The sequence below is a fragment of the Nerophis ophidion genome, linkage group LG17 (assembly GCF_033978795.1).
Source record: "Nerophis ophidion isolate RoL-2023_Sa linkage group LG17, RoL_Noph_v1.0, whole genome shotgun sequence".
Classification (NCBI taxonomy): Eukaryota; Metazoa; Chordata; class Actinopteri; order Syngnathiformes; family Syngnathidae; genus Nerophis; species Nerophis ophidion.
Window position 1 is genome coordinate 1,009,859 of NC_084627.1, and position 23,825 is coordinate 1,033,683.

The window sequence follows — 23,825 nt, forward strand, 5'->3', positions numbered from 1 at the left end:
TCCTTTCAGCAAAAATATGGCAATATCGCGAAATGATCAAGTATGACACATAGAATGGACCTGCTATCCCCGTTTGAATAAGAAAATCTCATTTCAGTAGGTCTTTAAGAGTTTCTTTAAAAAAAATTACTTATCGTTTTTAAATGCTTACACAAAGTAGCCCCCGGCCCTATTCTATTGAGGTGCTGCAACCTTATTCTCCCAGCAGGACCCTGAGGTCTTCAGACCAGCTTCTCTTGACTGATTCAAAACCAGATGAGAAAGAGCCTTCTCAGTGGCAGGGCTCCTACTGTGGAACAACTTTCCACTAACTATCAGATCCTCCCAGTCTCTGAGACAATTGAAATCTAGGTTAAAAACATATTTTTAGTCCCTGGCGTGCAAACCCGGTGTAGGATATCTTGGTTGTTTTTATCTCTTTTATTTCATTTATTACATTGAAGTATTTTAGGTGATATATTCTGCACTTCTTTTAAGGTATATTTTACTATTGTACTTTATTCGTCCTTCTGTGTTACGATGTAAATATGACACTACGTTCCTTTTTTGTTTCAAATTATTTCTTTTGTCTGTACAGCACTTTGGCCAACTGGGGTTGTTTTTAAATGCGTTATATAAATAAATAAATATATAAACTGAACTGAACTAGATTGTCCACCATGCGGCCCCTGAGATCAAATGAGTTTGACACCCCTGGTCTAGAGACTACTGACTTTATTAAAAATGACTATCAACAAATTTAGCATCTTTTTCTGGTTATATTATACACTGTACTTGTGTTTAGAGACTCTACTTCTGTACTTCAATGTCCCCGAGTTGGACCTTCTCTCCTTAAAAGCTACAACTGTTCGATATTTTATATTACTATATTATTATTATTATTATTATATTATAATATTATTTTAGACCCCTGTACGAGGATCCTTATCGCAGACATGCTGACAATGCTCCGGACGATCACGTGCGCCTTGTTTACATACGGTTTCAGCAGAGCTGTTTTCTGTGATCAAAGTCTTTTTTTCGGTGGTCAAGTTTTCGGTGAATCACTTGTCAATAGTGCACAAATAATAGGCTATATAAAACCATTCATACCGTTACAAACTGCTGGTGGTAATGTTTAATGCTTGTGTGGTTTGGATTTGATGTTTATTTTTCCCACGATCTCAAACACAGCATCCATTCCTGACAGTGGATTGGCAGAGAAGGAGTAAGTGTTCTTGTGTGTCTGGGAAAGCATGAATACGAAAGTGTTTGCATGGGAGGTAAAACCTGTTGGAATTTTGCAGGTTGTTATAATAAGATTGGCAATAAAAGGTAAAAAAATAGCGTCAGGCTTTGTGTGACTTCGTCTGGAGCCTACAATACATTATATTACTTTACTTTGGTTTTACGTTAAAAAAAAACTTGTTTTCAAAGTATGGCTCGATTGATATAATAAGATTGGCAATAAAAGATAAAAACAGCGTCAGACTTTTTGTGACTTTGTCTGAAGGCTACAATACATTAATTACTTTACTTTGGTTTTGCGTAAAAAACCCTTGTTTTCAGAGTATGGCTCAATTGTTATTATAAGATTGGCAATAAGAGGTAAAAAGAGCGAGAGACTTTGTGTGACTTCGTCTGGAGGCCACAATAAGAGGTAAAAATAGCGTGAGACTTTGTGTGACTTCGTCTGGAGGCCACAATACATTATGTTACATTACTTTGGGTTTTACGTAAAGAAAAACGTGTTTTCAAAGTATGCCTCAATTGTTATAATAAGCTTGGCAATAAAAGGTAAAAAAATAGCATCAGGCTATGTGTGACTTTGTCTGGAGCCTACAATACATTATATTACTTTGGTTTTACGTCAAAAAAAAAAATGTTTTCAAAGTGTGGCTCGATTGTTATAATAAGATTGGCAATAAAAGATTAAAATAGCGTCAAACTGTGTGACTTGGTCCGGACGCTACAATACATTACATTACTTTACTTTGGTTTTACGTGTAGTATGGCCACGATGATTTTGTTGTGGCGGTGCACCACAGTCTGTTACATCAAGGCAAAACCCTGATTACATAAAACCAGGATTCCTACATAACACATTCAGGGTAATTTTTTAAGGCTTTTTGAAAAAGACCAACAGAAATAATGGAGAAAAAAAAAGTTATCAAATTGTATATATATATATCATGCATCATTTATATTCTAACTTTCTATTTTTTTACAATTTGTAGCACGTTGAGATTTTAACAAATATAATAAGATTGGCAATAAAAGATTAGGACAGACAATTAATTATTATTATTTATCATGAGTGTAAATACAAATGACAAAAGTAAACACTACGTTAAAACAAATAATTAAACAAATCTGTTATTATATATTCATTATATGTTTTTTTATTACTAATGTTACTACTATATATATATATATATATATATATATATATATATATATATATATATATAATTTTATTTTCATTATATATGTTTTTTATAATAATGTTACAACTATATATATAAATATATATAGTAGTAACATTATTCTAAATAATATAAACAAATAATTAAACAAAATCTGTTATTATATTTTCATTATGTTTTTTTAATAATAATGTTACTACTATATATATATATAAATATATATATATATATAATTATATATGTATATATTACATATATATTATATTTTCATTATATATGTTTTTTTATAATAACGTTACTACTATATATAAATATATAAAGTAGTAACATTATTATAAAGATATATATATATATATATATATATATATATATATATATATATATATATATATTGTAGTAACACTATTATAAAAAAACATATATAATGAAAATATAATAACAGATTTATTTAATTATTTGTTTTGACGTAATGTTTACTTTTGTCATTTGTATTTACATTCATAATAAATAATAATAATGAATTACATTTGTAAGGCACTTTACATTTGTTAAAATCTCAACGTGCTACAAAGTATAAAAAAAAGAGAAAGTTAGAATATAAATAAAAAAATGTAATAGAAATAAAAACCTGAAAAACACTAAACACTAGATAAAACAGAAACATAGATAAAAATAGAAATAAAAGCATGAAAGCAGTGGATAAAACAAATAGGCATCAGAGGTCTCCAGTGCTGTTACTCATTTTCCCAATGGAGCACATTTGTGTTTGTTTTGTTCTACCCCAAAAAATAAATAATACAAATATTGGACCTCAGTAATAGGTTGAAGCATTTTTTAAATGACTAGCAAATAAATGAAAATGTAAGCAATTGCGCCTGAAGGATTCATGACAAAATATAGATACTTCCTTTATGTTACCTGGGATGTTACCGAAGTCCCTATAGATGCGGAAGTCGGTGTCTGAGGGGATAATGCCGCTCTGAAAGACCTCCTGGCCCACCACGGAGGCAAAGGGGTGTTTGGCGGCGTGGACGTACGCCTGGACCAGCCATGGATTCTCTGGACCTGTTGGGACAAGATTGGGACAGATATAACGTACAGCAAGATTTTCTACTCTTATTATGGCATTACTCTGAACAAATGGTACTATACCTGTCTGGAAAACAACCTCCTTTCCCCCGACACCTGCTGCCTCCAGGTTAATGAAGGCTCTCACTTCTTTGGCCCAAGGGTGCTGAGTGATGAAACCATGACTTGCCTAAGGGAGACAAAAAAAAAAAATATGTCTTTTAAATTTCGTGAACATTGCAATGTAAATAAAATGCCAGACAAACGGCTTTGTTACCTGCAGGACATTTTCTTCTGCGCCATTAAAGAGGAAGATGACGCCGTGCTGGAAAGGAGAGGACTGGTTGGCCAGGGAGTAGAGGACTTCCAGCATGACGGCGCAGCTCACAGCGTCGTCACTCGCCCCTTAAAAGACAGGACATAGGGGTCAAAAAGATAAACAACACCTTATAGAAATAAAAAATATGAATCATATTAGGTAACTTTCAATGAACATGTTTATATTAAATTAATATTATCATTATATGATTATCTACCAGGTCATATATTAGAATGGAGAACATAAATGTCAGTTATACTTAAACATTTCTCTATCAATGAGCACAAATCTATACAGTACAGGCCAAAGGTTTGGACGCACCTTCTCATTCAATGCATTTTCTTTATTTACATGACTATTTACATTGTAAATTGTCACTGAAGGCATCAAAACTACAAATGAACATATGTGGAGTTATGTACCTAACAAAAAAGGTGAGATAACTGAAAACATGTTTATATTATAGTTTCTTCCAAATAGCCACACTTTGCTTTGCACATTCTTGGCATTCTCTTGATGGGCTTAAAGAGGTAGTCACCCGAAATGGTTTTCACTTTACAGGTGTGCCTTATTAGGGTTGATTAGTGGAATTTCTTGCTTTATCAGTGGGGTTGGGACAATCAGTTGTGTTGTGAATGAGAAGGCCTGTCCAAACTTTTGGTCTGTAATGTATAACATTTAACAAATTGTTTAATGAACTATAAAAAACTAAAATAATTATTAATAATAAATATGTTACAAATAATATACATAGAGTATTAATATGCTACAATTAATACAAGTAAAACAAAGATTTATTGTAATAAGTTACTAAAAATAACAATAAACGGTCACTTCAAAACTAAAAACAATTTTTTTTAACTAACATTAATATTGAGGATTCATTGAGTGGATATATATCATTTATATATTATTTCATTTAAATGAGAGCTAGTCTAACTGTATATACAATTTAAGACTTATTTAACGAAATGTAGATATCAAAATATTTAGTAGGAAATATTCATTCATTTCAAATAAAAATAAATCATATATGCAATAAAATATATAAACATTTAATCGTAACAAATTATGTAAAAACATATCACAATAAAAATGACTTAAAAAATAAAAAATGACAAGTATTTGAATAGATGTTATAATACACAATACATACATGATCGTTACATTCAGTTCTATTCAGCACATTTATACAAAATTTGAGAATTTATTTAGTGTAGATGTGTAAATAATAAGTCAAAATATTTAACACTGATAATCAGTATGTTACAATTATTATACATAATACATATTTAATCATACATTTTTTGAAATATATATTAATCAATAAATCACAATAAAAATTCCTTTCAAAAAGGAAAAATATTTTAAAAATGATATATTTATTTTAAATTACACTACTTAAGTTACACGTCTCTAATATCCTTTAATAAAATCCTTCTAAAGTAGGGGTATCCAAAGTAGTTTTTTTAACTTTGCTGTCAGCATATTAAAAAAAAGTTATTATGTTTAGGTATTACACTAACTTGCTTTCTACATATAAAAAAAAGAGTTAATAAAAAATATGATTAGATATTATACTAATTTGCTATGTCACCTATAACACAAAGCTAAAATGCTACCATTTTGTTCTATGCCTATAACATACAGTACTACAGTGCTGTATATTAAAAAGGGATGTTTACAGTCACCCAGCACAAATAATACACAAAACACGGGAATAAAAGGGAGGATGTCGTGTGGGAAAACATCCCAGGAATGCGCCGACCTGGTTTAGCTCCAGCTCCTGTTGCATTGTGTGATGGTTGTAAGGGAAGAAAGGAGGGAAAAAAGAAAACATAAGAGGAAAAACAGTGGGCATGTGATACAGATAGCTTAAGAGTAAAACAGGGCAAAATTGCAAAGGGGGAAGAAATGGTTTAAAAATGGTGAAAATCATGTGCTGCAGCTTTGTGGATTGAAGGTTTTAATGTCTGTCGGCCCCCTCATGTGAGCCACTTTAATCCTTCACACCTCCCCCCAAACTTGCTACACATCCAACCAAGCGCCTTTCAATTTAGAAGAGTTGGAAAATTAGGCGCTTCATTGCGACTTTAGAGTAGTCAGCGTGCAGCATGTAAAGCAGTATTGCTTTAACATCACCACACAGGATTTATTGTCTAAACAGCTGGAAACACACGTGGTAGTAGCATCATGGTCCGGGCTCTGGGGAACTGTGGTTCATTGAAAGGAAACTTGAAGGCCAACGCGTACCGTGACATTTTGAGCTCGGCCGCATGGCTTTGGACTATTGTGGAACCTCGGATTTACAAACCTATTGGTTCTTGAAAAAGGGTTCATGAGAAGAAAGATGTGTATATTGAAACACATTCCTCCATAAGAAACAATGTAAACATGAATAACGGGTTCCAGTTAGGGCTGGGCGATATGGCCTTTTATTAATACCTCGATATTTTTAGGCCATGTCACAATACACGATATATACCTCCATATTTTGAATGAACACTTGATACATATAATCACAGCAGGATGATGATTCTATGGGTCTACATTAAAACATTTTTGTCCATACTGCATTAATATATGCTCATTTTAAATTTTCATGCAGAGAAGGAAATCACAACTAAAACTGTATTTATTAAACAATTATTAAGTAGTGGCACAAACATTCATGTCATTTCCAAAACAGAAAGTGCAAGATTGTCAATTTAAAACAAGCTATGAGTGCACTTTTGTGCATGATGTCACTAAGATGACATATCAAAACAACACTAAATTAAAGTGCACTTTTTGTACAGAACGCCACTACAATAGTTTAAGACAAATAAAGTGCACTTTTGTGCATGATGTCACAAAAGATTTTTCAGAAACTTTCAAATAAAAATGAGCTGCATAATAGGAAATCAAATAGCGTATGTACTTCGCTATGTGGTAGGTTACTGTGGACGTTATCTCCTTCTGTTGACTATTTTTTCAATACGGTGTTGATGTGGAAATGGTTGCTTCGGCAATACGGTGTTGATGTGGAAATGGTTGCTTCGGCATTTTGTTGGCGTGGCACCGGCCGAAATGTTGACATGCGGAGTTTCAAGCACTCTTCATTCTCTAATGCTATTTTTTGTAGCAACGCTGTGAGACTTAAATTATTTATTTTTTTAGACTTCTTTTTTATTGTCATTCAAATTTGAACTTGGGCTTCACGGTGGCAGAGGGGTTAGTGCGTCTGCCTCACAATACGAAGGTCCTGCAGTCCTGGGTTCAAATCCAGGCTCGGGATCTTTCTGTGTGGAGTTTGCATGTTCTCCCCGTGAATGCGTGGGTTCCCTCCGGGTACTCCGGCTTCCTCCCACTTCCAAAGACATGCACCTGGGGATAGGTTGATTGGCAACACTAAATTGGCCCTAGTGTGTGAATGTGAGTGTGAATGTTGTCTGTCTATCTGTGTTGGCCCTGCGATGAGGTGGCGACTTGTCCAGGGTGTACCCCGCCTTCCGCCTGATTGTAGCTGAGATAGGCGCCAGCGCCCCCCGCGACTCCGAAAGGGAATAAGCGGTAGAAAATGGATGGATGGGATGTATGGAAATTTGAACTTTACAGAACAAATAAGAACGAAATTTTGTTGCATTAGCTCATGGTATTGCAGGATAAAAAAAGCAGTAAGGTGCAGATATAAATAAATAGATTACTGTACAGATAAATATATGGCACTTTTGCATATGCATCCAAGTTTATGGATGTATGTTATATTGTCTTTTTATTCCAGCGCATTTTTATTTTGCCGCATACTTGACATATTACGATTGTCTTTTCAACATATTCTGCTTGAAGCCAAATCACTGCCAGATGATGGACCCCCTGCTGTTTTTCTTGGGAAATAATTATTCTTCCTCCATTTGTTACCAGATTCCCACCTTTTTTCTCTTGTATTACCACTCGCACCGCACCGCTAGCATCACAGCTAACGTTACCCATGCCGCTTCCTCTCTGCTCGGCGAGGGCGTATGACGTTGCACGTGCGACGGTATGTGACATATGTAAGAATGTGCGCTTGTTTTATGTCTGTGAGAATGACAGACAAGAAAGAGGGAGAAACACCTGTAGTGTAATGCCCGCAGCTAAAAGCAACTGCGAAAGAACGTATACTCGAATATCACGATATAGTCATTTTCTATATCGCACAGAGACAAACCCCGATATATCGAGTGTATTCGATATATCGCCCAGTCGTCAAAATTACACTTTACACACACACACAACAAAGCGCTATACAATACTGTATTTCAAACAAACATAAGGGGGTGAAGAATCAACTTTCTATTTAAAAAAACAAAGCCTAAACAAAAAACAGCTGAAGCGTCCTCATTTGCAGCCGTCTTGCCCATACCCACAAACTGTGTCACTAGCCCTGTGATGCACTCAATTTAAAATCACAAAAACACCCTAAAGGCCTACTGAAATGAGATTTTCTTATTTAAACGGGGATAGCAGGTCCATTCTATGTGTCATACTTGATCATTTCGCGATATTGCCATATTTTTGCTGAAAGGATTTAGTAGAGAACATCCACGATAACGTTTGCAACTTTTGGTCGCTAATAAAAAAAGCCTTGCCTGTACCGGAAGTACCAGACGATGTGCGAGTGACGTCACGGGTTGTGGAGCTCCTCACATCCTCACATTGTTTACAATCATGACCACCAGCAGCGAGAGCGATTCGGGTGAGAAAGCGACGATTTCCCCATTAATTTGAGCGGGGATGAAAGATTTGTGGATGAGGAAAGTGAGCGTGAAGTACAAAGAAAAAAGAAAAAAAAAGACTAAAGGGCAGATTCAGATGTTATTAGACAAATTTACTAGGATAATTCTGGAAAATCCCTTATCTGCTTGTTGTGTTACTAGTGTTTTAGTGAGATTATATGGTCGTACCTGTACAACCTGAAGGTCAGCCCAGCACCTTTCTTCAGCACCAGTCGACTGGGTGGTGGCGATGCAAGGGCCCCTTTTCGAAACACGATCTTTCGAAATGATCTCTGCATAATACACTGTACTTTGTGTGTGTGGTCCAATCCAACCGTGTTCGCTTGACATCTTTGTTCCCTAGTAAAGCTTGACTGTCATCTTTCGGGAATGTAAACAATGAAACACCGGCTGTTTGTGTGTTTCTAAAGGCGGCCGCAATACACCACTTCCCACCTACAGCTTTCTTCTTTGATGTCTCCATTGTTCATTGAACAAATTGCAAAAGATTGAGCAACACAGATTTCCAGAATACTGTGGAATTTTGCGATGAAAACAGACGACTTAATAGCTGGGAACGGTGCTGCAACAAAATGTCCTCTACAATCTGTGATGTCACGTGCATGCGGCATCATACCGAGACGTTTCAGCGGGATATTTCGGCGCGAAATTTAAAATTGCAATTTAGTAAACTAACCCGGCCGTATTGGCATGTGTTGCAATGTTAATATTTCATCATTGATATATAAACTATCAGACTGCATGGTCGGTAGTAGTGGGTTTCAGTCGGCCTTTAATTTATTAGCCAGGTCGCTACAAGGACTAGGAATAAAAAATAAATCCACTTTAAGAGAGGGTGAAACCTATGTAAACTCATGAAGGTTCGTGCACCAAATCCTATTTCTATGTAGTCGGTGGTTCGTAAATTGAAAAGTTTGTACAATAAGGGGTTCAAAAGTCGAGGTCCCAATGTGCAGTCGTCCCTCATTTATCGCTGTTGAATGGGTTCCAGACATTTCCGCGGAGTCGGAATCAATTATAAAATCAAATATTTTCAAAGCTGGAGCATAAAAAACTGTTTGAACTTCTATATGTTTTTCAACATTGCGAGAGCCCTCTCGACATAAACTAACACCCTTTAGTCCCCTTTACACTTTTTTTAATCTAATATAGCAGTGTTTCCTGAAGCTTAGCCAATCAGTGGCCATGACACTGGACAGCACGCTCTGATTGGTTTGGTCTTTTGTAGTGGCCCCTACTAATGTGGTATGGATACTGTTTAGTTCAAATAGTCATTTTTAAGCTTTAAAGCAGTGCTCCCCAAACTACGGCCCGCGGGCCAGATCCGGCCCGCCAGCGTTCGAGATCTGGTCCCCGAGAAGTCCCAAGTTAAATTTTTTTTTTTTTTTTTTAATTTGTCCTTTCTAATTTATTTTCTACTGCTTTTTGCTTGTAACTCTCAGAGTCTCCTAGCTGCTCAGGCAAATCACATTGTCTAAAAATGCATTTTCCAATCGATGATGTGATTAGATTATATATATAAATATGAATATATATATGAAAAATAAGGGCTTCACGGTGGCAGAGGGGTTAGTGGGTCTGCCTCACAATACAAAGGTCCTGCAGTCCTGGGTTCAAATCCAAGCTCGGGATCTTTCTGTGTGGAGTTTGCATGTTCTCTCCGTGAATGCGTGGGTTCCCTCCGGGTACTCCGGCTTCCTCCCACCTCCAAAGACATGCACCTGGGGATAGGTTGATTGGCAACACTAAATTGGCCCTAGTGTGTGAATGTGAGTGTGAGTGTTGTCTGTCTATCCGTGTTGGCCTTGCGATGAGGTGGCGACTTTTCCAGGGTGTACCCCGCCTTCCGCCCGATTGTAGCTGAGATAGGCGCCCCCCCACGACCCCGAAAGGGAATAAGCGGTAGAAAATGGATGGATGGATGGATATCCAAATTATTTTAACCCAATGCGTTGGGTTAAAACCCAAAACGTTTAGGGACCCCTGCTTTAAAGTCTTTAATATAGGGCCCAAAAAAATGGTAAAATATGCTTTTCAAAAATAATTAAAAATTTTATTTTTTTTTAATAAATAATCTGATGTGAAGTCACTAAATTAGAAGCGCGATGGGATGAGGGGATGCACTCAGTTTTTGTCTTCCTACTTCCCTCCTGGAGAGCCTTGAGGCAACCTATTGAACCTAAAATTCCTTCCATTTTTTTTCGTTTGCCAAGAACTATTTTTGATAAATTACCACATTTTCTCATATCCCCTCCAAGCAGTGCACCACACCCACAAAAACAATGTTGCTCTAATCATAACAGCTATTGAGTGAAACCCGTCCACTTTTCACATATTGCTGAGCTCATCTGGAGTGGGTTATGGTTTACACCAATTTATGAAGTATTTTTGTTTATGCACACCCACAAAACTCTCACTAAGTCTTGGAACAGCATGCACAAACTACTGACATACACTTGTATCTGCTAAGTTGTTTTATGATAACGTTAACACGAAATGCTCAAAAGAACAGCTCTGTTGATTATCTGTGGTCGCCAGGTGCTTGTTTACCAAAAACAAATAAGTTGGCATGTGTCTGTAAAAAAAAAACTATTTTTAGATTAACTCCACAAAATGGCAGTAGTTGCATTTGTGATCCATGCTTGTTACACTTTGTCCATGTGATGTCAGGTGAAACAAAACATGTAGCTGTTAGGCTGCAATACCCAGCAATATGTTTGGAGGAGAAAAGATGAGGCCTTTAATTTCAGGAACACAACTCCTACCGTCAAGCATGGTGGTGGTAGTAAAATACTCTGGGCCTGTTTTTCTGAAAATGGAACTGGTGCTTTGTTTTCCAAATTGTAAATCCAATTTTTGGTGAACAAATCAGGGATTTTATCTTTAGGCCATATCGTACAGGCCTACATCCTAATATAAAATATAAAAATGTCATTTAAGGGACAAGGGGGTATTTTTTGTATTACCTGGACTGTTGGCCACGGTGTCAAAGTGACAATTGGCCAGCATCAGATGCTGCGCACCGCCCTCCGGCTCCAGGCGCACGGCGACGTTGGTGACGCGGTCATAGTAGCTGGTGAAGCCGCCCAGGAAGTCGATGGAGAAAGAACCCGTGGGCCTCTGCACGTCCACGGTGATCCAGTGCGTGCCTTGCACAGTCTCCTGGCGTATCTTGTCAATTTGCTCCAGCAGATAGTTCACCGTCAGGACCTCGTTCTCGTGGCTGCCCGTCGGCCGAGGCCCGACGCTGGTGATGCGCTCCAGGTGCCACCTGCATGGAGACATTTATGCCAATCAAACGGTGTGACACATTGAGTCAATCCGATTTACGGATTGACTTCAAGAATTAATGACAGCGGCATCATGTGGTGTCAGAAGATTATTAGCACAGCCAACTAAGGCTGCAGCTATTAATTATTTCAGTAATTGAGTAAACAATTAACTAGTTTGTTCAATTAATCCAGTAAAGGGATAGAACACACTTTATAGCATTAATATGTATTTTAAGGTAAATTGCTTAAAAAAAACATATTTTCAACCTTTATTCTGTTTTTCTAATAAATGCAAATCATCGACACTGAAATTGCATTTTTAAAATGCGTGCATTAATTAAAAAATAAAAATATATCAGCTGTTGGCTGCCACATAAAAAACGGCACTCACACCACCGCTCTCATGTCCGCTCTATTGCAGAGGTGGTGCAGAAACCATGTTTGTGTATTTGAGGTTCCAGGCATTCCATGAGGTCCTGATTTTATTGGCATTTACTAGTAACACACATTAAACAATCGAAAGCAACAGAATATAAATCAAAGCTTTTTTACAATCCACCAGATGGCGCTACTCTTTCCCATTGAAAGCATGCATTCATCTTTTCAGTGGTTTCTGTCAGTAACCTTGCTACTGAAATGTAAATATGATGTCACACAATATATTTCAATAACTGCCAAATAAAAATGAGCTGCATAATAGGAAATCAAAATAGTGTATGTCCTTCGCTATGTGGTAGGTTACTGCGGATGTTATTTTCTTCTGTCTTTGATTAATTTTTTCATACGAAGTTGATCTGGTAATGGTTGCTTGGGCATTTTGTGGGCGTGGCACTGAACGGAGATGTTGAAATGCAGAGTTTCAAGCACTCTTCATTCTCTAGCGCAGGGGTCACCAACCTTTTTGAAACCAAGAGCTAATTCTTGGGTACTGATTAATGAGAAGGGCTACCAGTTTGATACAAACTATTAAACAATTGCCAGAAATAGCCAATTTGCTCAATTTACCTTTAATTATATATATATATATATATATATATATTAAAAAAAATTATATATATATATATATATATATATATATATATATATATATATATTTAAAAAATAGGTATTTCTGTCTGTCATTCTGTCGTACATTTTTTTTCCTTTTTACGGAAGGTTTTTTTGTAGAGAATAGATGATGAAAAAACACTTAATTGAACTGTTTAAAAGAGGAAAAAAATGAAAATTTAATTTTGAAACAGTTTATCTTCAATCTCGACTCTTTAAAATTCAAAATTCAACCGAAAAAATGAAGAGAAAAACTAGCTAATTTGTATATTTTGGAAACATTAAAAAAATTGTTTATGGAACATCATTAGTAATTTTTCCTGATTAAGATTATTTTTAGAATTGTGATGACATGTTTTAAGTAGGTTAAAATCCAATCTGAATTGTGTTAAAATATATAACAAATTTGACCAAGCTATATTTATAACAAAGACAAATCATTATTTCTTCTAGATTTTCCAGAACAAAAATTTGAGAAGAAATTCGAAAAACTTTGAATTTGATTCCAAAGATTTTCTAGATTTGCCAGAATAATTTTTGGGAATTTTAATCATAATAAGTTTGAAAAAATATTTCACAAATATTCTTCATCGAAAAAGCAGAAGCTAAAATGAATAATTAAATAAAATTTATTTATTATTCTTTGTAATAAAAAAAAATAATTTACTTGAACATTGATTTAAATTGTCAGGAAAGAAGAGGAAGGAATTTAAAAGGTAGAAAGGTATATGTGTTTAAAAATCCTAAAATCATTTATAAGGTTGTATTTTTTCTCAAAAATTGTCTTTCTGGAAGTTATAACAAGCAAAGTAAAAAAATAAATGAATTTATTTTAACAAGTGAAGACCAAGTCTTTAAAATATTATCTTGGATTTTCAAATTCTATTTGAGTTTTGTCTCTCTTATAATTAAAAATGTCGAGCAAAGCGAGACCAGCCTGCTAGTAAATAAATACATTTTAAAAAATAGATGCAGCTCACTGGTAAGTGCTGCTATTTGAGTTATTTTTAGAACAGGCCAGCGGGCTACTCATCTGGTCCTTACGGGCTACCTGGTGCCCGTGGGCACCACATTGGTGACCCCTGCTCTAGCGGGTGACTTTTCAAATGATGCTACATTAGTAGAGCTTCTACTCTTTGTAGCAACGCTTTTGCCGCATACTTGACAAATTACGGTTGTCTGTTTAACATATTCCCGTTTGAAGCCAAACCACCGCCAGACGATGGACCCCTTGCTGTTTTTCTTGGGAATTAATTATTCTTCCTTCATTTGTTACCAGAATGGCATCTGCTTTCTCTCGTATTACCAGTGACGTATGTAAGAAGGTGTGCTTGTTTTATGTCTCTGTGAGAAGGAGAGACAGGGAAGAGTGAGAAATGCCTGAATTGTAATGTCCGCAGCTAAAAGCAACTGCGTGAAAAACTTATACTCAAATATGACGATGTAGTCATTTTCTATATCGCACAGAGACAAACCCGCGATATATCGAGTATATCGATATATTGCCCAGCCCTAATTACATTACCAAAAAAAATGACTGTTTGTCGTACAATATATTGTATTAATTCTATACAATATTTATTATCTATCTAACAGTTAGCTTTTTGTTTTAGAAGGCATACTACATGTTAAAAAAAAAAATTTTTTTGTTTTGTTTTGGGGGGCAAGCACCCATTGAATTGATTTCCATTTATTTCAGTGGGAGATGTTCATTTGAGTTTCAAGTGTTTTGAGTCAGGAGCTCCGTAACAGAACCAATCAAGCTCGTAAACTGAGGTGCTACTATACTCCTTCTGAGTATTGAGATGTTTTTTTTTTCATCATTTGCTTTAAAACGTAAATTGAGGTACTACTGTACACCCTGACAACGTGCGCCATTCCACGTCTCCGTTAATGCGCTCGCATGCTTAGACACTTTAATCTAACACGAGCACATCTTCTTTTTTTTAATAAAGAAAGCGGCCAAAACGACCTCCTAATCCCTCGGGTCACAACCTTCAACATCTGACTGCCATAATCCTCGTTGGTCCTGAAAAGAGGTTGTTGTTTTTTTACACTGCCATCATTTCAAAGCCTGCTTACTTAATTCATAGCATTTGAAAGCAAATGACATCATATCAAAAATGGTTAGTGTCAATAATGTTGTTGGATTTCTTTTTTGTTTGTTAAATTGCTTTTATGTAAAGGCTTGTTGAAGTGAGATTTGTTTTATTTAAACAGGGATAACAGGTCCATTCTATGAGTCATACTTGATCATTCCGCGATATTGCCATAATTTTGCTGAAAGGATTTAGTAGAGAACATCCACAATAAAGTTTGCAACTTTCGGTCGCTAACAGAAAAGCCTTGCCTTTACCGGAAGTCGCAGACGATGACGTCACATGTTGATGGCTCCTCACATATTCACATTGTTTTTAATGGGAGCCTCCAACAAAAATTGCTATTAGGACCGAGAAAAAGACAATTTCCCCATTAATTTGAGCGAGGATGAAAGATTCATGTTTGGGGATATTGATGGCGACGGACTAGAAAAAAAAAAAAAAACCTAGTTTAAAAAAAACGCGATTGCATTGGGACGGATTCAGATGTTTTTAGACACGTTTACTAGGATAATTCTGGGAAATCCCTTATCTTTCTATTGTGTTGCTACTGTTTTAGTGAGTTTAACAGTACCTGATAGTCGGAGGGGTGTGTCCACGGGTATCTTGACGCCAATGTCTCAGGGAAGTCGACGGCAGCAGTATGGATGGGGCAAGCTCAGCTGATCTCCGGTAAGAAGCGACTTTTGACCACTATATTCTCACCGAAACCTGCTGGTTGACATTCGGTCGGGATTCATGTTCGCTTGACCGCGCACTGATCCATAGTAAAGTTTCACCTCCGGGAATTTTAAACATGCAATCACCGTGTGTTTGTGTGGCTAAAGGCTAAAGCTTCCCAACTCCGTCTTTCTACTTTGACTTCTCCAATATTAATTGAACAAATTGCAAAAGATTCAGCAACACAGATGTCCAAAATACTGTGTAATAATGCTGTTAAAGCAGACGACTTTTAGCTGTGTGTGTGTGCAGCACTCATATTTCCTAACAGCCCGTGACGTCACGCGGACATGTCATCATTACACGACGTTTTCAAAAAGAAACTCCCGGGAAATTTAAAATTACAATTTAGTAAACTAAAAAGGCCGTATTTGCATGTGTTGCAATATTAATATTTCATCATTGATATATAAACTATCAGACTGCGTGGTGGGTAGTAGTGGGTTTCAGTAGGCCTTTAACAACCTGTAAGCCACAACATTAGGTACACCTGTATCTACAGTGTTTAGCAACCTATATGCCACAACTTTAGGAACACCTGTATCTACAGTGTTTTTTAAACAACCTATAAGGCACAACGCTAAGTACACCTGTATCTGCATTGTTTAGCAACCTATACGCCACAGAATTAGGTACAGCTGTATCTACAGTGTTGTTTAGAAACCTATACGCCACAACATTAGTTACACCTGTATCTACAGTGTTGTAATAACCAACAAGCCACAACATTAGGTACACCTGTATCTGCATTGTTTAGCAACCTATAAGCCACAGCATTAGGTACACCTGTATCTACATTGCTTAGCAACCTATAAGCCACAACATTAGGTACACCTGCATCTACAGTGTTGTTCGGCAACATATAAGCCACAACTTTAGGTACACCTTTATCTGCATTGTTTAGCAACCTATAAGACACAACATTAGGTACACCTGTATCTACAGTGTTGTTTAACAACCTGTAAGCCACAACATTAGGTACACTTGTATCTGCATTGTTTAGCAAGTTATAAGCCACAACATTAGGTACACCTGTATCTACAGTGTTGTTTAACAACCTGTAAGCCACAAAATTAGGTACACCTGTATCTGCATTGTTTAGCAAACTATACACCACAACATTAGGTACACCTGTATCTACAGTGTTGTTTAACAACCTGTAAGCCACAACATTAGGTACACCTGTATCTGCATTGTTTAGCAAACTTTACACCACAACATTAGGTACACCTGTATCTACAGTGTTGTTTAACAACCTGTAAGCCACAACATTAGGTACACCTGTATCTGCATTGTTTAGCAACCTATAAGCCACAACATTATGTGCACCTGTATCTGCATTGTTTAGCAATCTATAAGCCACAGCATTAGGTACACCTGTATCTACAGTGTTTTTAACAACCTATAAGCCACAACATTAGGTACATCTGTATCTGCATTGCTTAGCAACCTATAAGCCACAGCATTAGGTACACCTGTGTCTGCATTGTTTAGCAACCTAAGCCACAACATTAGGTATATATACATTGTTGTTTAACGACCTGTAAGCCACAACATTAGGTACACTTGTATCTGCATTGTTTAGCAACCTATAAGCCACAACATTAGGTACACCTGTATCTGCATTGTTTAACAACCTATAAGCCACAACATTAGGTATATATACATTGTTGTTTAACGACCTGTAAGCCACAACATTAGGTACACTTGTATCTGCATTGTTTAGCAACCTATAAGCCACAACATTAGGTACACCTGTATCTGCATTGTTTAACAACCTATAAGCCACAACATTAGGTACACCTGTATCTACAGTGTTGTTCAACAACCTGTAAGCCACAACATTAGGTACACTTGTATCTGCATTGTTTAGCAAGTTATAAGCCACAACATTAGGTACACCTGTATCTACAGTGTTGTTTAACAACCTGTAAGCCACAAAATTAGGTACACCTGTATCTGCATTGTTTAGCAAACTATACACCACAACATTAGGTACACCTGTATCTACAGTGTTGTTTAACAACCTGTAAGCCACAACATTAGGTACACCTGTATCTGCATTGTTTAGCAACCTATAAGCCACAACATTATGTGCACCTGTATCTGCATTGTTTAGCAATCTATGAGCCACAGCATTAGGTACACCTGTATCTGCATTGTTTAGCAACCTATGAGCCAGAGCATTAGGTACACCTGTATTTGCATTGGTTAGCAACCTATAAGCCACAACATTAGGTACACCTGTATCTACAGTGTTGTTTAGCAACCTATAAGCCACAACATTAGGTACACCTGTTTCTACAGTGTTGTTTAACAACCTGTAAGCCACAACATTAGGTACACCTGTATCTGCATTGTTTAGCAACCTATAAGCCACAACATTAGGTACACCTGTATCTGCATTGTTTAGCAAACTATACACCACAACATTAGGTACACCTGTATCTGCATTGTTTAGCAAACTATACACCACAACATTAGGTACACCTGTATCTACATTGTTTAGCAAACTATACACCACAACATTAGGTACACCTGTATCTACATTGTTTAGCAAACTATACACCACAACATTAGGTACACCTGTATCTACATTGTTTAGCAAACCATACACCACAACATTAGGTACACCTGTATCTACAGTGTTGTTTAACAACATGTAAGCCACAACATTAGGTACACCTGTATCTGCATTGTTTAGCAACTTATGAGCCACAAAATTAGGTACACCTGTATCTGCATTGTTTAACAACCTATAAGCCATAAGTACACTTGTATCTACATTGTTTAGCAAACTATACACCACAACATTAGGTACACCTGTATCTACAGTGTTGTTTAACAACCTGTAAGCCACAACATTAGGTACACCTGTATCTACATTGTTTAGCAAACTATACACCACAACATTAGGTACACCTGTATCTACAGTGTTGTTTAACAACCTGTAAGCCACAACTTTAGGTACACCTGTATCTGCATTGTTTAGCAACGTATGAGCCACAGCATTAGGTACACCTGTATCTGCATTGTTTAGCAAGCTATGAGCCACAACATTGGGTACACCTGTGTTGTTGAGCAACCAAAAAGTGGACAAAACAAACTTGTGCGTCCTCAACTGTCACTTTAACGACTTCCGTTTACCTTGCAGGTGAGGTAAGGTTTCAAGAAGCACGTCATGGTTTCTTGGTGGGTAAAACAGGAGGAAAGGTTAGCTGCCCGGTGCTGCTATGGGGGGGGGGGGGGGGGGGGGGGGAGGGAGTGTTAGCCGCCACGCCATAAAGGTCGAGGCGGCTTCAAAGTGTCTTTCAGGCGGGTAACTCACCTCGCTCTGTCCGCGTTGAAGTCTCCGTCCGGCCTCCCGATGACGAGCTGCTGGAGCGACAAGTGAACCAGAGCCCACAGCAGCAAAATAAACAAGCAGACCAGGGAGGTTGCCAGACCCTCTCGGAGCAGGTACAGGCTCACGTCGGGCTTCCTCTTCGGCTCCTCGTCGCCCCAGCCGTTGTAGTCCCCAGCGTACCGGTGCCCCGCGGCCACCGCATAGCTGTTATGTGTCCCGAGCGACGAGGGTTTTATTCTCCGGACAGTGGAGTCGCTTTCCATTTTCAAGGCAGCCGCACATCAGCTTGCGAGCGTCGCTCCCAGGCGTCGCCGCTTTCTTTGCCCCCTCTTCCTGAACGGGCGACGGAAGGAGAGGAGGGACACAACTTCATCATGGTGGGCGGGCCTCCGTGCTGCGTCATAAAAGGGGGAAAAAACGCCAATAAGAGCAAACCTTGTTCTTTTTACGCCAACATTAGTATTCGATTTATTAGAAACGAAACACGGATGTATTTCCCGTCATACTATTGTTTTTATCGCCAAAACTGCTGTGTGAAGAGATCAAGTTGGCTTCCTCTTCGAAATAGTACAAACCCCGTTTCCATACGAGTTGAGAAATTGTGTTAGATGTAAATATAACCGGAATGCAATGATTTGTAAATCAGTTTCAACCCATATTCAGTTGAATATGCTACAAAGACAACATATTTGATGTTCAAACTGATAAACTTTTTTTTTTGCACACAATACCTTAGAATTTCATGGCTGCAACACGTGCCAATGTAGTTGGGAAAGGGCATGTTTACCAGTGTATAACATCACCTTTTCTTTTAACAACACTCAATAAACGTTTGGGAACTGAGGAAAGTAATTGTTGAAGCTTTGAAAGTGGAATTCTTTACCATTCTTGCTTGATGTACAGCTTAAGTTGTTCAACAGTCCAGGGTCTGGTTGTTGTATTTTACGCTTCATAATGCACCACACATTTTCGATGGGAGACATGTTTGGACTGCAGGCGGGTCAGGAAAGTACCCGCACTCTTTTACTACAAAGCCACGCTGTTGTAACACGTGGCTTGGCATTGTTTTGCTGAAATAAGCAGGGGCGTCCATGAAAACGTTGCTTGGATGACAACATATGTTGCTCCAAAACCTGTATGGACCATTCAGCATTAATGGTGGCAATAAATACTGATAATGTTGAGGAATGCTCATCAAACACTTATTTGGAACATCCCTCAGGTGTGCAGGCTAATTGGGAACAGGTGAGTGCCATGATTGGGTATAAAAACAGCTTCCCAAAAAATGCTCAGTCTTTCACAAGAAAGGATGGGGTGAGGTACACCCCTTTGTCCACAACTGCGTGAGCAAATAGTCAAACAGTTTAAGAACAACGTTTCTCAAAGTGCAATTGCAAGAAATTTATGGATTTCAACATCCACGGCATGGGTGTCAAACTCTGGCTCGTTGGCCAAATTTGGCCCGCTGTGTAATTTCATTTGGCCCTTGAGGTAATATCAAATTAAGATTAGAGCTGTTATACAGGGGCGGTGCCGCTGTAACAAGGCATTTGCCAACCCTCCCAAATGTCACTGCCCCTCCCGTAAATCTCGCTGGGCAACAATTCTTCCGAATTTCTCCCGATTTCCACTCGGACAACAATATTGGGGGCGTGCCTCAAAGGCGCTGTCTTTAGCGTCCTCTACAACCTGTTGTCACGTCCGCTTTTCCGCCATAGAAACAACGTGCCGGCCCAGTCACATAATATCTGCGGCTTTAACACACACGAATGAATGCAAGGCATACTTGGTCAACAGCCATACAGGTCACACTGAGGGTGGCCGTATAAACGACTTTACCACTGTTACAAATAAGCGCCACGCTGTGAAGCCACACCAAACAAGAATGACAAACACGTTTCGGGAGAACATCTGCACTGTAACACACGTAATACCCAGAACCCCTTGCAGCTCTAACTCTTCCGGACGCTACAATATACACCCCTGCTACCACCAAACCCGGCCCGCCCCCCGATTTTTATTTACATTTTATTTGATATGCCATTGATATTTTTAAATTATTATTGATAGGTTGATTGGCAACACTAAATTGGCCCTAGTGTGTTAATGTGAGTGTGCATGTTGTCTCTCTAGCTGTGTTGGCCCTGTGATGAGGTCGTGACTTGTCCATGGTGTACGCTGCCTTACGCCTGAATGCAGCTGAGATAGGCTCCAGCGACCCCAGAAGAGACAAGCGGTAGAAAAATGGATAGATGGATGGAGAATTTGAAACTCGACTTTGCATGTCACTATAAAGTTACATAAGCCTTACTTGTTAAATATTCAATGCAAAACTTGTTTGGATCCCTATTAAAAGGTTTGTTCCGTTTTAAATTTTGGCCCACTCTATATTTGAGTTTGACACCCCTGATCTACGGTCCATAATATCATCAAAAGTTTCAGAGAATCTAGAGAAATTGCTCCACGTAAGCGGCATGGCCGGAAACCCGCATTGAATGACCGCGACCTTCGATCCCTCAGACGGCACTGTATAAAAAACCGACATCAATCTTTAAAGGATATCACCACATGGGCTCAGGAACACTTCAGAAAACCACAGTCACTAAATACAGTTGGTCGCTACATCTGTAAGTGCAAGTTAAAGCTCTACTATGCAAAGCGAAAGCCATTTATCAACAACATCCAGAAACTCCGCCGGCTTCTCTGGGCCTGAGATCATCTAAGATGGACTGATGCAAAGTGGAAAAGTGTTCTGTGGTCTGACGAGTTTTCAAATTGTTTTTGGAAATATTCGACATCGTGTAAGGGGAAGCGAATCATCCAGACTGTTATCGACGCAAAGTTCAATAGCCAGCTTCTGTGATGGTGTGGGGGTGCATTAGTGCCCAAGGCATGGGTAACTTACACTTCTGTGAAGGCACCATTAATGCTGAAAGTTACATAGAGGTTTTGGAACTACATATGCTGCCCTCTAAGCGCCGTCTTTTCCATGGACGCCCCTGCTTATTTCAGCAAGGCAATGCCAAGCCACATTCAGCACGTGTTACAACAGCGTGGCTTTGTAAAAAAAGGAGTGCGGGTACTCTCCTGGCCCACCTGCAGTCCAGACCTGTCCACCACATTAATCCAGTTCGAAATAAAAAAAAAATAAAAAAAAATCTTTAGTCTAGATTCGAAAATTTTAGGTACAGTGATTTTTGATCTGGTTGTTTCTTTATTGCAATTCCCAAATCACAAACTGCGTTTTTATAAATTTTCAGGGTCTGTTAATTCTGTTACATATTTGAGAATTTAAGATTTAGTAGTTTTCCGCCCGATTGTAGCTGAGATAGGCGCCAGCGACCCCCGCGACCCCAAAAGGGAATAAGCGGTAGAAAATGGATTGATGGATAGTTTTGAATCTGAACCTAGACTAATGTGAAAATAGCGTCAAAGCGCTTTCAGTACCTTGAAGGCAGAAAACTGCTTTACAACTATAACCCATTTACCAATTACATAGTTTGAACAGTAACACTGTGATAAAGGCTCAAGACAAGTCATTAGAATATTTAATTAAGTGATTTTTTTGGCGCCCTACAAGATGAAGGCTGCATACCACGAGGGGTAAAGTGCCACAGTTTAGTACCATTGTTGGTACACAGATTCTTAAAGGGTTTTCTTTTTTGCCCACATTGCACTCAAAGCAACACTGTTTTTTAAAGACAGTCAAAGGCCTGCAGGTCATAGACAGAATCAGAGCAATAACTGAAACGTCCAATTAGATTGATGTGACGCCATCCCCTATTTGCATATTCAACTGCGTTTTTTCTTGTGACGTACTGACAGACATCCATTAGCTTTGTAACGCCGTAAAAGAACAATATAGTTTGTTTACAGTGTTTTTGTCGCTACCATGTGGTAAAAACGAGCATGGCAGGCATCTTCTTTTTTTTTTTTTTATTTCTTTTTTTTTTTCATGAGCAATAACTGAAACGTCCAATTAGATTGATGTGACGTCATCCTCTATTTGCATATTCAACTGCGTTTTTTCTTGTGACGTACTGACAGACATCCATTATCTTTGTAACGCCGTAAAAGAACAATATCGTTTGTTTACACTGTTTTTGTCGCTACCTTGTGGTAAAAACGAGTATGGCAGGCATCTTCTTCTTTATTTTTTTTTCATAGCTTGAGTTGACTGCATGCAATAACAGAAATGTGTTTAAAGTTAATCATGGCAGTACTCCTACACCAGGCCAGTGCAATTATTTTGCCTTGATGGGCCGAATTTAGAGAAAAAAAGTGTGTCTTGAGGCCAATAAATCTGATTTTTAGGATCACGAATACAAAACCTCACAATAATGTTTGATTGAATACTAAAAACGTTATGACGGACCGCCTCAAAAACGGAATGCAATTTTACATTTGTTTTAATGAATGGGATACCCAGAATTTACATGAAAAAAAAGAATGTGGGATTTACAATGTTAACTATTAACGATACAACAATGAATATTGACAACATATGAACATCATATGTTAGGGCCCAAGGCATGGGTAACTTACACATCTGTGAAAGCACCATTAATGCTGAAAGGTACATGCAGGTTTTGGAACAACATATGCTGCCATCCAAGCGCCGTCTTATTTCAGCAAGACGATGCCAAGCCACATTCAGCACGTGTTACAATAGCGTGGCCTCGTAAAAAAAGAGTGTGGGTACTTTCCTGGCCCGCCTGCAGTCCAGACCTGTCTCCCATCGAAAATGTGTGGCGCATTATGAAGCGTAAAATACGACAGCGGAGACCCCAGA

The 23,825-nt window shown here is 38.0% G+C and overlaps 1 protein-coding gene across 1 annotated transcript in view; it reads right to left on the minus strand.

Annotated features, from left to right (window-relative positions):
* The window catches only part of LOC133535764 (endoplasmic reticulum metallopeptidase 1), a 44,074-nt gene extending 24,683 nt beyond the window's left edge, over positions 1 to 19,391 (minus strand). Inside the window, exons 1-5 of the mRNA XM_061875677.1 lie at positions 19,016 to 19,391; positions 11,516 to 11,820; positions 3,751 to 3,878; positions 3,558 to 3,663; positions 3,324 to 3,470 (exon numbers count right to left, since the gene is read on the minus strand). Of these exons, the coding sequence (XP_061731661.1) occupies positions 3,324 to 3,470; positions 3,558 to 3,663; positions 3,751 to 3,878; positions 11,516 to 11,820; positions 19,016 to 19,296 (967 nt within the window). The 5' untranslated portion in view covers positions 19,297 to 19,391. The remainder of the gene's footprint in view (positions 1 to 3,323; positions 3,471 to 3,557; positions 3,664 to 3,750; positions 3,879 to 11,515; positions 11,821 to 19,015) is intronic.
* Between the last annotated feature and the right edge of the window lie 4,434 nt (positions 19,392 to 23,825).